The 16023-nt window shown below is 43.8% G+C and overlaps 1 protein-coding gene across 1 annotated transcript in view; it reads right to left on the bottom strand.

Annotated features, from left to right (window-relative positions):
* Positions 1-794: 794 nt before the first annotated feature.
* Positions 795-16023, bottom strand: part of LOC117671260 (retinal guanylyl cyclase 2-like) — a 41507-nt gene continuing 26278 nt past the window's right edge. Inside the window, exons 12-18 of the mRNA XM_060685557.2 lie at positions 13200-13363; positions 11598-11790; positions 8534-8708; positions 6343-6441; positions 3774-3868; positions 2093-2178; positions 795-1001 (exon numbers count right to left, since the gene is read on the bottom strand). Of these exons, the coding sequence (XP_060541540.2) occupies positions 917-1001; positions 2093-2178; positions 3774-3868; positions 6343-6441; positions 8534-8708; positions 11598-11790; positions 13200-13363 (897 nt within the window). The 3' untranslated portion in view covers positions 795-916. The remainder of the gene's footprint in view (positions 1002-2092; positions 2179-3773; positions 3869-6342; positions 6442-8533; positions 8709-11597; positions 11791-13199; positions 13364-16023) is intronic.

Genomic DNA, 16023 nt, shown 5'->3' with positions numbered 1-16023 from the left:
TAGTATAGGGTTTTCTTCTTGAGCAGGGAGCTGGACTAGAAAACCTCCAAGGTCCCTTCCAGCTCTATTCTGATTGAATCTTCGCAGATATTAAATTAGGAACCCGGTTGTTAAGTGAATGACTTTGCTTCCCCATTGACTTTGCTTGTCAGAAGGTTGTAAAAAGGGAACACACTGCAACTGTCATAAATACGAGTCAGTTGTCAAGCGTCTGAATTTGGACCCTTGGGGATGCTGCAATGGTCATAAAGGGGGGGAAACGGTCATAAGTTACTGCATAAACACTGCAGTCGTTAAGTGAATCATGCCGGCAGATCTGGCTTCTTCCATTGACTTTGCTCATCGGAAGCAGAGCTGGGAAGGTTACTAATGGTGAAAAATTGGGTGCAAATCGCTTAACCGCCACTTTACTTAGCAACATAAATCCTGGTCCCAATTGTGACTGTAAGTCGAGGACTAGATGGATCTGTCTTATCGATCTTCGGTCTTGTGTAAAAATTCTATTTCAAAAATGTATTCCGTTCCTCCCTCCTCTTCCTTTTCATTCTCTCCTCCCCTCCCTTTCCCACCCTTCTTTCTTTCTTTCTTTCTTTCCCACCCTCCTGACCAAGAGGGTTGGACTAGATGACCTCCAGGGTCCCTTCCAACTCTGTTATTCTGTTAAGTGCACCAATGGTTTAGGTCCACTCCCTCTTGCTTCCCTTCCCAGCTTCGCTCACAATCTCTCAATCCATAAAAGCCACATACCGACTCCACTAGGACACAATTCAAGAATCCCATACGACACGGTCAAATGCTTTCTACAGATATTTCATATTTGCGGTCAAATGCCTTTAAGGCCGGTTTCTCAGAAAAGGAAGGAAAGGATTTGGAGGGTGGGCAAGTCTTCCTCCTCTCTGCACCCATTTTACAGCTCTCAGCTCTGCTGGTCCATGAACTTCTTCTTGGAGATCTTCATGGCAGCCTTAATTTCTCGGTTGATTATTTCTTGCCAGGGTTGGCTGTGAATAAGGAGGAACAATTGGCGGACAAAAGTCAGATTAGGAGGCCCGTGGGAATGTCACAGAATGGGAACATGGCCAGGAAAATGTCAGAAGAGCCTCTACTACAGCTAGTTCTTGACTTACAACACCTTCTGTCCAGCGGTGGGTTTCAAATTTTTTTACTACTGGTTCTGTGGGCGTGGCTTGGTGAGCGTGACATGGATTGGTGGGCGTGGCTTGGTGGGCATGGCAGGGGAAGGATACTGTAAAATCTCCATTTCCACCCCACTCCAGGGGAAGGTTACTGCAAAATCCCCATTTACTCCCAATCAGCTGGGACTTGGGAGGCAGAGAATAGATGGGGGCGAGGCCAGTCAGAATTTTTACTACCAGTTTTCTGAACTACTCAAAATTTCCGCTACTGGTTCTCCAGAACTGGTCAGAACCTGCTGAAACCCACCTCTGCTTCTGTCCCTCCCTCCCTCCCTTCCTCCCTCTTCCCTTCCCTTCTTTCCTATTCTCCTTCCTTCCTTCCTCTTTCTTTCTTTCTTTCTTTCTTTTTCTTCCTCCCTCCCTCCCTCCCTCCTCTTCCTTTTCATTCTCTCCTCTCCTCCCCTCCCTTTCCCACCTTCCTTTCTTTCTTCTTTCTTTCTTTCTTTCTTTCCTTTCTTTCTTTCTTCCTCCTTCCCTCCCTCCCTCCTCTTCCTTTTCATTCTATCCTCTCCTCCCCTCCCTTTCCCATCTTTCTTTCTTTCTTTCTTTCTTTCTTTCTTTCTTTCTTTCTTTCTTCTCTTCCTTCCTTGGTCTTCTGTTCCATTCTCCCCTCCCTTTCACTCTGTCCTTCCTTTCTTCCTTCCTTCCTTCTTTCTTTCCTTCATCCCTCCCTCCCTCCCTCTTCTTTTCCCTTCCCTTCCCTTCCCTTCTCTTCTCTCCTCCCCTCTCTTCCTCTTTCCTTCTTCCCTCCTTCCCTCCCGCTTACCTTCCCTTTTTTTTCTCTTCTGTCATTCTCTTTCCTTCCTTCTTTTACCTGCAACGATTTACCTTTAAAGACCTTTAAACTGCAACTGCCTGTCCCAGGTCCCAAATTCAGTCTGAACAATAATATTTACCCGGCTTTTATTTCTGGAGGTTGAGGGAGGGTTTTCGTGAATCCTCTTTTTCCTACTAACCAGTAGGTGTCTTCCAACCCTTTGCCCTATTTAAAAAAGGGACGCGTGAATCCAATAGAATAGGTATATATATATATATGTGTGTGTGTGTGTGTGTGTGTGTGTGTGTATAGGTCTTTGATTATTCGGGTTTTCTCCCGCGTAAAATTGGAGGTGGAGCTTGGCTGTGTTCTGATTGGGTGGAGGTGTGTTCTGATTGGTTGGTGGTTTGGCTGTGCTCTGATTGGATGGGGGGTTGGCTGTGCTCTGATTGGATGGGTGTGTGTTCTGTTTAGGTGGGGGCTTGGTTGTGCTTGAGTTAGTCTGAGTAGCAGGGGGATTTGAGCTGGTGAGCTGCGTTGCTGTTGTTTGGCTTCGTGTTCGTGGCCGTGCCACCTCTTCATGGTGGGTGTCAAACCTCCACCCAATCAGAACACACCTCCACCCAATCAGAACACAGCCAAGCTCCCACCCAATCAGTTCACACCCCCACTGGCAGTTAAAAGGAAGAAACAGCTGCGATCACACACATTGCTCCTAGAAGCACGAAGCCGAGAACACCAGCCTGAAGATGACGAATGAGACTTCGTCGCAAGTCAAGAGGACTAGTCCCTTGAAACAATTAGACAACACCATTCCAGCACGATGGCCCAACAGTTAAAGATGCTGAGCAGCTTGGGTCCGAGACCCAGGCACCATACAATGGAGTAAATTCCCCTTACTGGCACCAGCTCCTGCCCACCTAGCAGTCCTCGACTTACAACTGCAATTGAGTTCACAATTTCCACCGCTAAGAGAGAGAGTTGTTGTGAGTTTTGCTCCGTTTTACGACCTTTCTTGCCAGAGCTGTTAAGAGAACCACTGCAGTTGTTATGTTGTTAGCACAGCTATCAAGCACATCTGGCTTCCCCACTGACTTTTCTTATCAGAAGGTCGCAAAAGGGGAATCACATGACTCCGGGAACACTGCAACCATCATAAATATGAGACAAGCGTCTGAATTTTGATCACGTGACCACGGGGAATGCTGCAATGGTCGTAAGTGGGGGAAAACGGTCGTAAGCAGTGGTGGGACTTGAATAACTTAACAACCCATTCTCTGGCTGGGTAGGCGTGGCTGGTTGGTCATGTGACTGGGTGGGCGACATCACTCATCACACCCAGCCCCGCCTCCTTGCCACTTCCCTCAAAGGCAGAGGCAGGATTCAGCCGGTTTGGGCTAATCACACCACTGGCTGGCCAGTGGCCCCTCCCCTTTTTTCAGCTGTTTTGGGGGCCTTTTTCAAGCTGTTTTTGGGCCATTTTCAGGCTGTTTTTAGGCCTGTTTTTGGCCCCAAAAACAGCCCAAAATAGCCCAGAAAACAGGCCGAAAAACGAGCAGGGGTGGGGCCAGCGAATGATGGGATTTGCAGGTTCGCCGAATTGCGCAGAATCTTAACTACCGGTTCGACTAAATCGGTGCGAACCGGAAGCAACCCACCTCTGGTCGTAAGTCACTTTTTTCAGTGCCGTCGTAACTTTTTTGGGGGGTAACCTTTAGAGTAACGATCGCTAAATGAACGGTTGAAAATCAAGGACACGACTGGACAGGGGGAACTTTATCCGTTCCTTCATTCCAGGGCATCGCACTGAACCTTCTTACCTTCAGTTCTGTCTTCCCCCTGAAGTTCATTTTGTAACCTTCTTTAAGACTGTGAAGGATCCTCATGGTATTTTGGCTGATGTGAATCCTGTAGGCTGATTTTTTTTAAAAAAGAAAATTTTAACGAGAAAGAAAAAGCATACATGAATCCTGGTGCATCTCTCGTACATATGTTTGAAAGCAAGAGAGAAATAAAAAAAAGGAGGAAAGCAGAATGAACTCATCTAGGTATGTTTCCTATTTGGTGGTCTCTCCGGTAAGGCTGACACATGCTTTCTTGTCATTTTGAGTTCAAACCTGGTTACTTTGGTAACAAAACTGGTCTGTTTCCATCAAGGTCATCTTGCTTGCTCTCTAAGATAATGCTTGCAAGAATGCAAAATAACAGAGCTGGAAGGGACCTTGGAGGTCTTCTAGTCCAGCCCCCTGGACAGGAGACCTTCTACCATTTCAGTCTCTTCTTAAAAACTTCCAGTGTTGGAGCACTCACAACTTCTGGAGGCAAGTTGTCCCATTGATTAATTGTTCTACTAACTGTCAGGAAATTTCTCCTTAAGATCGGAGTTGCCTGGACACCATGGTGGAAAATATTAAATTGAAAATGAATACAGCAATAGAGAGAGATGAAAGAGGAGTAGAGAGTAGAGAAATGGAAGAGAAGGGGAGAAGAGAGAGGGATGGACGAGAGGGGAGGAAGGAAGAGAGGGGAAATGGAAGAGAGATGGAAGAGAAGGGGAGAAGAGAGAGGGATGGAAGAGAGGGGAGGAAGGAAGAGAGGGGAAATGGAAGAGAGATGGAAGAGAAGGGGAGAAGAGAGAGGGATGGAAGAGAGGGGAGGAAGGAAGAGAGGGGAAATGGAAGAGAGATGGAAGAGAAGGGGAGAAGAGAGAGGGATGGAAGAGAGGGGAGGAAGGAAGAGAGGGGAAATGGAAGAGAGATGGAAGAGAAGGGGAGAAGAGAGAGGGATGGAAGAGAGGGGAGGAAGGAAGAGAGGGGAAATGGAAGAGAGATGGAAGAGAAGGGGAGAAGAGAATAGGAGAGAGGGTCAGACAGGGAGGAAGAAAGGAGGAGAAGGAGAAAGGAAGAGGAAGTAGAGAGGAGGGGAAGAGGAGGGGAAGAGAAAGTAAGAAGGAAAGAAGAGAGGGAGCTGGCAGGATTGAGAAGAAAGATTGCTGTACAACAAAAAAAAGATGAAATGGAAGAAAGGCAACCCCGAACACATATAAATATACTAAGATAAAGAATGAATGGTTAAAAAAATAAAAGAGAATAAATATGAATAAGCAGGAAAATTAGAATTTGAGGGCGAATGAAGATCTTGTTTATATAAATAAGCAAAGAAATATTGAGATATGATTAAAAAGGGGGGGGAAGAAAATTGTGGCAAAAATTATAATTGAGTAAAATGTATTTGAATTTGATAAATTGTATAAGATAAGATATGGCCAATACTCCGTTCCAAAAAAAATGTGGGGGAATGTGGGGGGAACCAATAAAACTTGATTTTTTTTTAAAAAAAGGAAATTTCTCCTTAATTCTCCTTAATGCTTCTCTCCTTGATTGGTTTCCATCCGTTGCTTCTTGTCCTGCCTTCAGGTGCTTTGGAGAATAGGTGGATACCTCCCCCTCTTCTTTGTGACAGCTCCTCAAATATTGCAAGACCGTTAGTAGGTCAACTCCTAGTCCTTAATCTCTTCTTAAAATCCTCCAGTGTTGGGAGTGTACCCACAACTTCTGGTGGCATGTAGTTCCACTGGTTAATTATTCTCACTGTCAGGAAATTTCTCCTTAATTCCAGGTTGCTTCTCTCCTTGAATGGTTTCCATCCATTGCTTCTTGTCCTGCCTTATTCAGGGGCTTTGGAGAATAGATTGGCCCCCACCACCCCCAGACAAATTTCAGATTAAAGGCCTTGCTGGCAACTCCATGCCAACATTTCCTTGACACAACTGTTGTGGCTCCGTTGCCTGAGCCTGGGCTATCGACAGATGCAGACTCTGAGAGTGAGGGAGAGGAGTTGGCAAGGCCTCCCTCTCCAGGACCCTCCTCTCTGGCAATGCCTCCGGAGGACACCGAAGGCCAAACGATAGGCTCAGAGCCAAGCACGTCCCCGCAGCCACAGGTGGACAGCGACGAAGGAGATAAGTGCTGGCTGGACCCTCGGCAGAGGCGCAGGAAGAAGCGTGCGCAGCAGAGGGGAAGGCGTGCCAGAGATTAGCTGAGTCACTGGACCACACCCCACAGGGTATAAATGTGGGTGTGGTGGCCGGTTCAGTTTGTGACGAGCAAAAACTAGAAATAATCCATGATCTCTGCGTTACTGGACTTTGCCTGCTTTATCGGACTGCATTTGGATTAATCCTTGTATTGTTGACACTCTGCCTGTTTTATCAGAATGCTGGCAGTCTAATCTTTGTTTTGTGTGAGTAAAGTCTGAATTGGCAGCTAGCCACTGGGTTGCTGCCAGCTTTCTCTTCAAAGAGTTTTGTCGTGTGGCTTATTAACTCCGGGCTGTCTGTGGGGGGTGCGTGTGGGGTAGGAGGACAAAACAACAACACTCAATCCTTACGCAATCCTGTAGACTCTATTCGGGAAGCTGTATTCACTGTGTCTCCAAACAGGCAATACCTGGGCATGGTGAGGCCTACCACTCCTGCAGCACAAGGACCTAGGAAAAGTAAAAAGATATTTTTTAAAAAATTTTTTACCTCAGATGGATCTAGGTTTTGCGACCAGATCATAGAAAATGGCAAAAAAACCAACAACAACAGTGCAAGATCAGAAGATGTGGAGAGACCTGGCCTGTAGACTCAGTTGATTGAATAGAATAGAATGATACAGTTGGAAGGGACCTTATAGGTCATATAGTCCAACCCCCTCCTGCCCCAAGCAGGAGACCCAGTGGTGAAATCTAATTTTTTTTTACTACCGGTTATGTGGGTGTGGCTTGGTGGGCGTGACAGGGGAAGGATACTGCAAATTCTCCATTCCCTCCCCACTCCAGGGGAAGGATACTGCAAAATCTCCATTCCTACTCCACTCCAGGGGAAGGATACTGCAAAATCTCCATTCCACCCCACTCCAGGGGAAGGATACTGCAAATTCTCCATTCCCACCCCATTCCAGGGGAAGGATACTGCAAAATCTCCATTCCCACCCCACTCCAGGGAAGGATACTGCAAAATCTCCATTCCCACTCCACTCCAGGGGAAGGATACTGCAAATTCTCCATTCCCTCCCCACTCCAGGGGAAGGATACTGCAAATTCTCCATTCCCTCCCCACTCCAGGGGAAGGATACTGCAAAATCTCCATTCCCTCCCCACTCCAAGGAAAGATACTGCAAAATCTCCATTCCCACCCCACTCCAGGGGAAGGATACTGCAAATCTCCATTCCCACCCCACTCCAGGGGGAAGGACATTGCAAAATCTCCATTCCCACCCCATTTCTGGAGCCACCCAGAGGTGGTATTTGCCGGTTCTCCGAACTGCTCAAAATTTCCGCTACCGGTTCGCCAGAACCTGTCAGAACCTGCTGGATTTCACCCCTGAGGAGACCCTATGCCATTTCTGACAGATGGCAGTCCAATCTCTTCCTGAAAGCTCCTTATTTCCAGGTTGAATCTCTCCTTGGCCAGTTTCCATCCATTTGGAATGGATAACACCATCAGGTTATGCTAAGCCAAGGCAAAGTTTTCCGCAAGAATCAGGTACGGTTAAGTTGGACTACAGTTTTAAGGACTTCAAATTTATTGCAATCTTGTTTTATTCATTGTCAACTGATATTGGAGCATAGAAACAAGGCGGGCAGGTACATAAATCCTAAAAAATAAATGAACTGCAGTGATTTCACACTGGAACAGGAATACGGGCAGTCCCCGACTTACAGCAGTTCATTTAGTGACCGTCCAAAGTTACGACGGCACTGAAAAAAGTGACTTATGACCGTTTCTCACACTTAGACAGTTGGCAACTGGCTCGTAGTTATGACGGTTGCAGCGTCTTGGAGTCCTGTGATAACCTTTCGTGACCTTCTGACCAACAAAATCAACAGCAAAGCCAGATTCACTTAACAACCCAACTTAATGGCAATGATTCATTTAACAACAGTGGCAAGAAAGATCCTAAAATGGGACAAAGCTCACTTAACAAATGTTTCGTTTAGCAACAGAAATTGGGAGGGGTGTCAATTGTGGTCGTAAGTTGAGGCTAGCGGTGGGTTTCAAATTTTTTTACTACCGGTTTTGTGGGTGTGGCTTGGTGGGCGTGGCAGGGGAAGGATACTGCAAAATCTCCATTCCTTCCCCAATTCCAGGGGAAGGTTACTACAAAATCCCCATTTCCTCCCGATCAGCTGGGACTCGGGAGGCAGAGAATAGATGTGGGGGCCGGGGCCAGTCAGAATTTTTACTACCGGTTCTCCGAACTACTCAAAATTTCCGCTACCGGTTCTCCAGAACTGGTCAGAACCTGTTGATACCCACCTCTGGTTGAGGCCCAATCTGTATAGTCTATCATCTGTCCATTGCACTTTCCATTATTCCTTATCCACGGCTTTAAAAGGGGAGGTCAAGTTAGGATTTGAACTTGAAGCAGAAAATTGTGTCAAGGGTGTGTCCACCAACCTCCATTTTCACGGAACAAGCAGGCACGACAAAGAAGCCATCAGTAAAAATTCAAGGCCTCAATAAATTTAACACCAGAATGAAAACTCCTCGGGCGCTAGATCACATGAAGCAGGAAGAAATACACCTTGATACCTGAATGCAGCCCCATCCGTATCTTAACCGGCAAATCCGGGATATGTTTCACTTTGAAAGCTCCCACTGAGCTGAGGATATCCAGAGACATGTTGGCGATCTCAGCGGCATGCCTGTGGCCATTGCGTGTCGGGAGCCCCGATGCCACCATATAAGCATCGCCGATGGTCTCCACCTGGAAATCAAAATATTATCTGTATTTATTTCTTTTTTTTCCCCTTTTTTAAAAATTTGTAATTTTATTATAACGCATATATGACATTCACATAACATACAACATATACATATCTTATCTCTTTTAAACATTGTTTCTTCGTGGTCTTCTTTCTGTTATTTTATCTTTCTTCCCCTATGTCTTCGTTTCTTTCTTCTTCTTCTTTTTTTTTTCTTTCCCCATTGTCCTTTTATTTCCCCCCTCAAAAAATATGTTTTTTAGCTTTAACAAGCTTAACTTTATACATTTCTCTACAATTATTATATACATATTTTAATTATATCTTTAATATGATACCTTTCTATATTCTTGTTACATAACAAATTTTATTTTTTTTAATTTATACTACTTGTTTTTGTCCGTTTCGATATTTTTATTCCACTCCATGCATTTGTATATATTTGTATATACAAATATATATAAATGTATATGTATAAATATATTTGTATATATTTTATATGTCTAATTTTCTCCCCTGATAGTTATCATTCTTTATTTCTCGCCTTAAGCCATTTATACCAGTTATTCCATATTCTATAATAATCCGTCTCTTCTTTTTCTTTCATTTCTTTTGTTAATCTGTCCATCTCAGCACATTCTAAGATTTTCTATTCTATTATTATCACATTCTATTATTTGTATTTCTAAGGGGAAAATAAGAGCTGAAAGAAGGCACTGAGATGGATGCTGGGTTAAATTTCCTGTGTTTGAGCAGAAAGTGGGTGTATTTCTGCTCCAACACTGGAGGTTTTATTTATTTATTTATTTATTTATTTATTTTATTTATTTATTAGATTTCTATACCGCCCTACTCCCGAAGGACTCAGGGCGGTGCACAGCCAAACAATAAAAACCCATACAATACAAAATTTAAAAAATAGAATAAAATCAAATTAAATAATTTTGGCCCCGACAAATTTAAAACCCCAAACTTTTAAAACCAATTTAAAATTGAATATATAAAATACTAAAAGATATTTAAAATTTTAAAATTTTTTTATAAAAGAGGGAGAAAATTAGGCCAGGCCTAATTTTGAAGAAGAGATTGGATAACAGTTTGTCAGGAATGATATAGGACTGTGATGGTAAACCTATGGCACGCATGCTACAGGTGGCATCTCTGCGGGCAGGTGAGCCGACGCCCAGGTAAACTCCACCTCGCGTTCCCGCGCACCTCCCGCCAGCCAGCTGATTTTCAGGTCTCTGCCGGGAGACGTGCACGGTTGCGCAGGGGGTGGGGGGGTGTGGTGTGCCCCACCCCTCATTTTAGGTTCCAGGACGCTTCAGAGAGGCCTCCTAGCATAAAAACAGGGGGTCACGTCAGTGGTGGATTGCTCCCAGTTCGCACCGGTTCGCAAGAACCGGTAGTAAAAATTTGTAGTAGTTCAGAGAACCAGTAATAACATTGGCTGGCCACGTCCCCGAACTGGTCCCTGGCCCGGTCGCCGCTCGCTTACCCCGCCCATCTCATCAGAGGCTTTTTTTTTTTAATCTTTTAAAAGCATTTTTTCTACAACCTCTTCGGCTGAAAAAATGCTTTTAAAAGTTAAAAAAAAAAGCCTCTGATGATCGCACGGCTCAGCTGGGATCGGCAGAGGCTTTTAAAAGCATTTTTTCGGCCGAAGGGGTTGTAGAGAAAAAAATGCCTTTAAAAGCCTCTGGCAATCCCAGCTGACTTGCCTGATCGTCAGAGGCTTCTAAAAGCATTTTTTTTCTGCAACCTCTTCAGCCGAAGAGGTTGTAGGGGGAAAAAAATGCCTTTAAAAGCCTCTGCCGATCCCAGCAGACTTGCCTGATCATCAGAAGCTTCTAAAAGCATTTTTTTTCTGCAACCTCTTCAGCCGAAGAGGTTGTAGGGGGGAAAAAATGCCTTTAAAAGCCTCTGGTGATCCCAGCTGAGTTGCCTGATCGTCAGAGGCTTTTCAAAGCATTTTTTTTTCTGCAACCTCTTAAGGTTATAGAAAAAATGCTTTTAAAAATAAATAAATAAATAAAAGTTGGCCACGCCCATCCAGTCACATCACCACCACCACCAAGCCACACCCACAAAATAAGCCACGCCCACAGATCCGGTAGTAAAAAAATTTAGAACCCACCCCCTGGGTCGCGTGTGCATCCGCCACAAAAAGAGTTGGAAATCGGAGGAATAAGAAAGGAGTCGGGGGGGTGGGTGTCTGAAAAATATATGCTGAGAACCACAAACTAATTTTTTTGCCCCTCTGATGTAAAGAGGATCTTCATCCTACGGGATAGCAGTCTTCCAATACTTGAGGGGCTGCCCCAGAGAAGAGGGGGAATAGGTTTATTCTCCAAAACACCCGAAGGCAGGAGAAGAAGCAACGGATGGAAACTTATCAAGGAGAGAAGGAACCTGGAATTACGGGCAAATTTCCTGACTGTATAAACAATTAACCAGTGGAACTGCTTGCCACCAGAAGTTGTGGGTGCTCCATCATTGGAAGTTTCTAAGGAGAGTTTGGATAATTGGATAATGCCTGACTAGGTGGCTCAGTGGCTAAAGACACTGAGCTTGTCGATCAGAAAGGTCGGCAGTTCGGCGGTTCGAATCCCTAGTACAGGTCTCCTGCGTGAGCAGGGGGCTGGACTAGATGACCTCCAAGGTCCCTTCCAAATTTTGTTATTCTGTTCTGTTTCTATCTTTTGATACGGTCTGGTGGTCCACATCTGCAGCATTTAAGCAGGATTCAACCTGGACTCTGAGGGGAGATACCAGCAAATAATATCAAGGCCATGGGGTAAGATGGGGAAAAAAAAATCAAAACATATCCCAGAAAAAGGGCATCACGAGCCTTTTTTGGTCTTGAGGAAAAGTGGAAGACAAGGACCTACCTTGTAAACGTCATGATGGCCGATGACGGCGTCAAAGAGAGTGTAGAGGTCATTTAGAAGGTCCACAATTTCAATGGGCTCACAGAGGGCAGACATGGTGGTGAAGCCGATAATGTCGCTGAAGTAGATGGTGACCTCGTCAAAGTATTCCGGCTCCACGGATGCTCCCCTGATCAGTGTTTCGGCCACTGGCCTGAAATGACATTAGGAAAAGGGTGGGGGCAACGATGGCCCTTCTATTCTACTTGTGGACTTCAACTCCCAGAATTCCTTCTATTCTACAGGATATATTGGTAGAATAGAATAGAAAGAGAAAGAGAAAGAGAAAGAGAAGATAGAAGAGAAGATAGAAGAGAAGATAAAAGATAAGATAAGAGAATGTAGAATAGAAATAGAATAGAAATAGAATAGAATAGAATAGAATAGAATAGAATAGAATAGAATAGAATAGAATAGAATAGAATACGAATACGAATACGAATAATAAGAATAAGAATAAGAATAAGAATAAGAATAAGAATAAAACAGTGGAATGGAATAGAATAGAGAAGAGAAGAGAAGAGAAGAGAAGAGAAGAGAAGAGAAGAGAAAAGAAGATAGAAGATAAAAGATAAGATAAGAGAATGTAGAATAGAATTAGAATAGAATAGAATAGAATAGAATAGAATAGAATAGAATAGAATAGAATAAGAATACGAATACGAATACGAATACGAATACGAATAATAAGAATAAGAATAAGAATAAGAATAAGATTAAGAATAAGAATAAAACAGTGGAATGGAATGGAATAGAATATAGAATAGAATAGAATAGAATAGAATAGAAGAGAAGAGAAGAGAAGAGAAGAGAAGAGAAGAGAAGAGAAGAGAAGAGAATATAGATAGAGAATGGAATGAAATGGAATAGGAGAGAACAGAAGAGAATTCAAAACAGAAGAGAACAGAAGAGAGCAGAAGAGAATAGAATTCAAAACAGAACAGAATATAATAGAATTCAGAATAGAAAAGAAAAGAACAGAAGAGAATTCAAAACAGAACAGAACAGAATAACAGAACAGAACAGAACAGAATAGAATAGAATAGAATAGAACAGAATAGAACAGAATTTAAATAGAACAGAACAGAACAGAACAGAACAGAACAGAACAGAACAGAATAGAATAGAATAGAATAGAATAGAATAGAATAGAATAGAATAGTATCTGGATGGCATAACACAATACAGGTAGTCCTTGACTTACAATAATTTGTTTGGTGAAGTTACAACAAAAATAAAAGTGACATACAACCAGTCACAGAATCATAGGGCTGGAAGGGACTGTGGAGATCGCCAGTCCAGTCCAGTCCTCGCACTTACAACCTTGCAGTATCCCCATGGTCACCTAATCGAAATTGGGTTGCCTGCCAATCCTCATCCATGGGGTGAAGCTGAATTCGCTTAACAACTGCCTTAATCGCTTCACCACCGTGGCAATACAAGTCGTAAAAATCAGGCGAGACTCACTTAAGATGCTCGACAAAGGAAATTCTGGTCCCGTTGGTGGTCGTAAGTCGAGAACCACCTGTATCTCGCGGAGAAGCTGGTTTGCTTTGCACTTACAACGGAAGCATTTGAGACAAGAGTTTGTCCGTCTTCTGTTTTTCCACCTCCAATTCTTCCGTTCTCTCTCTGATTAATTCTTCCAGGTTGCTGGAATAGTTTTCTAGCATCCGCAGCATGGAGTCCACGATGTTCATCCGTTTTCCTTTGTTGATGGTTTTGAACTTGGGGAGAAAAAAAACAAAGGAAAGGAATTGGGGATGGATTTGGCGGGACGCAACGTTGGTCGTTCCACAAGGCAAAATGTAGCTTTTGTAGGCTAAATTGTGCGTTGGCTGGAAAAAAGCCTTCCGGTCTCAGCGCAGAATCCATTAGACCAGGGGGTCTCCAACCTTGGCAATTTTAAGCCTGGAGGACTTCAACTCCCAGAATTCCCCAGCCAGCCATGAATGATAGAGTTGGAAGAGACCAGAAGGGTCATCTAAATCAGGGGGACTCCAATCTTGGCAACTTTAAGACCTGTGGACTTCAATTCCCAGAATTCCCCAGCCAGCCATGAATGATAGAGTTGGAAGAGACCAGAAGGGTCATCTAAGTCAGGGGTCTCCAACCTTGGCAACTTTAAGACCTGTGGACTTCAATTCCCAGAATTCCCCAGCCAGCCATGAATGATAGAGTTGGAAGAGACCAGAAGGGTCATCTAAATCAGGGGTCTCCAATCTTGGCAACTTTAAGACCTGTGGACTTCAATTCCCAGAATTCCACAGCCAGCCATGAATGATAGAGTTGGAAGAGACCAGAAGGGTCATCTAAATCAGGGGGACTCCAATCTTGGCAACTTTAAGACCTGTGGACTTCAATTCCCAGAATTCCCCAGCCAGCCATGAATGATAGAGTTGGAAGAGACCAGAAGGGTCATGTAAGTCAGGGGTCTCCAACCTTGGCAACTTTAAGACCTGTGGACTTCAATTCCCAGAATTCAACAGCCAGCCATGAATGATAGAGTTGGAAGAGACCAGAAGGGTCATTTAAGTCAGGGGTCTCCAACCTTGGCAACTTTAAGACTTCAATTCCCAGAATTCCACACCCAGCCATGAATGATAGAGTTGGAAGAGACCAGAAGGGTCATCTAAGTCAGGGATCTCCAACCTTGGCAACTTTAAGACTTCAATTCCCAGAATTCCACAGCCAGCCATGAATGATAGAGTTGGAAGAGACCAGAAGGGTCATTTAAGTCAGGGGTCTCCAACCTTGGCAACTTTAAGACTTCAATTCCCAGAATTCCACAGCCAGCCATGAATGATAGAGTTGGAAGAGACCAGAAGGGTCATTTAAATCAGGGGTCTCCAACCTTGGCAACTTTAACACCTGTGAACTTCAATTCCCAGAATTCCCCAGCCAGCCATGAATGATAGAGTTGGAAGAGACCAGAAGGGTCATCTAAATCAGGGGGACTCCAATCTTGGCAACTTTAAGACCTGTGGACTTCAATTCCCAGAATTCCCCAGCCAGCCATGAATGATAGAGTTGGAAGAGACCAGAAGGGTCATCTAAGTCAGGGATCTCCAACCTTGGCAACTTTAAGACTTCAATTCCCAGAATTCCACAGCCAGCCATGAATGATAGAGTTGGAAGAGACCAGAAGGGTCATTTAAGTCAGGGGTCTCCAACCTTGGCAACTTTAAGACTTCAATTCCCAGAATTCCACACCCAGCCATGAATGATAGAGTTGGAAGAGACCAGAAGGGTCATTTAAATCAGGGGTCTCCAACCTTGGCAACTTTAACACCTGTGAACTTCAATTCCCAGAATTCCCCAGCCAGCCATGAATGATAGAGTTGGAAGAGACCAGAAGGGTCATCTAAATCAGGGGGACTCCAATCTTGGCAACTTTAAGACCTGTGGACTTCAATTCCCAGAATTCCACAGCCAGCCATGAATGATAGAGTTGGAAGAGACCAGAAGGGTCATCTAAGTCAGGGATCTCCAACCTTGGCAACTTTAAGACTTCAATTCCCAGAATTCCACAGCCAGCCATGAATGATAGAGTTGGAAGAGACCAGAAGGGTCATTTAAGTCAGGGGTCTCCAACCTTGGCAACTTTAAGACTTCAATTCCCAGAATTCCACAGCCAGCCATGAATGATAGAGTTGGAAGAGACCAGAAGGGTCATTTAAATCAGGGGTCTCCAACCTTGGCAACTTTAACACCTGTGAACTTCAATTCCCAGAATTCCACAGCCAGCTGTAGGGGAAAATTCCACAGCCACTGTAGGGAAAGTAAGTTAGCCCTAACCCTAAACCTGACAATAATAATAATACTGTTTTGGTATACATGATAGTGATCTTTCAACTTCTAAGCTTTGCATATAAACTTGGATTTATAATGTATTTATGTTTTGTAGCAGTGTACATAATCATGCTTTCCCGATTTCTACTTTCTACCTCTTTTTTCTAATCCCTAATGCAACAATTCCCATATTAAGAAGTATTATGCAGTATATCTATCCATCATCTCTTACCCGTTACTATTTAAGCATACGTAGCAGTAGTCTTTCAACTTCTAACATTTACATATACATAATAATGATAGTAACTTATATTGTGTGGCAGTATGCATAATAACACTTTCCCAATTTCTAATTTCTAGCTCTATTTTCTAATCTTTAGTAAGACAAATCCCATATTAAGAGGTGTTCTGTATCTATCCATCATCTCTTGCCCTTTTTAGTATTTCAACTCTTATTGACTTTTTGACCAATCTTCCATGCTCCTCCCTTGGGATCTTATATCTGTCAACTCGCAAAGCATCCCTGGTCTGCTCTCGAGTTGCCATAGGCAAGGGGGATAGGAAACCAACGAAGCAGTACGGCAGCCAAAGACAG

The sequence above is a fragment of the Pantherophis guttatus genome, chromosome 5, assembly GCF_059756535.1.
Source record: "Pantherophis guttatus breed Tessera chromosome 5, ASM5975653v1, whole genome shotgun sequence".
Lineage (NCBI taxonomy): Eukaryota > Metazoa > Chordata > Lepidosauria > Squamata > Colubridae > Pantherophis > Pantherophis guttatus.
This window is presented reverse-complemented; position numbering and strand designations above follow the sequence as displayed.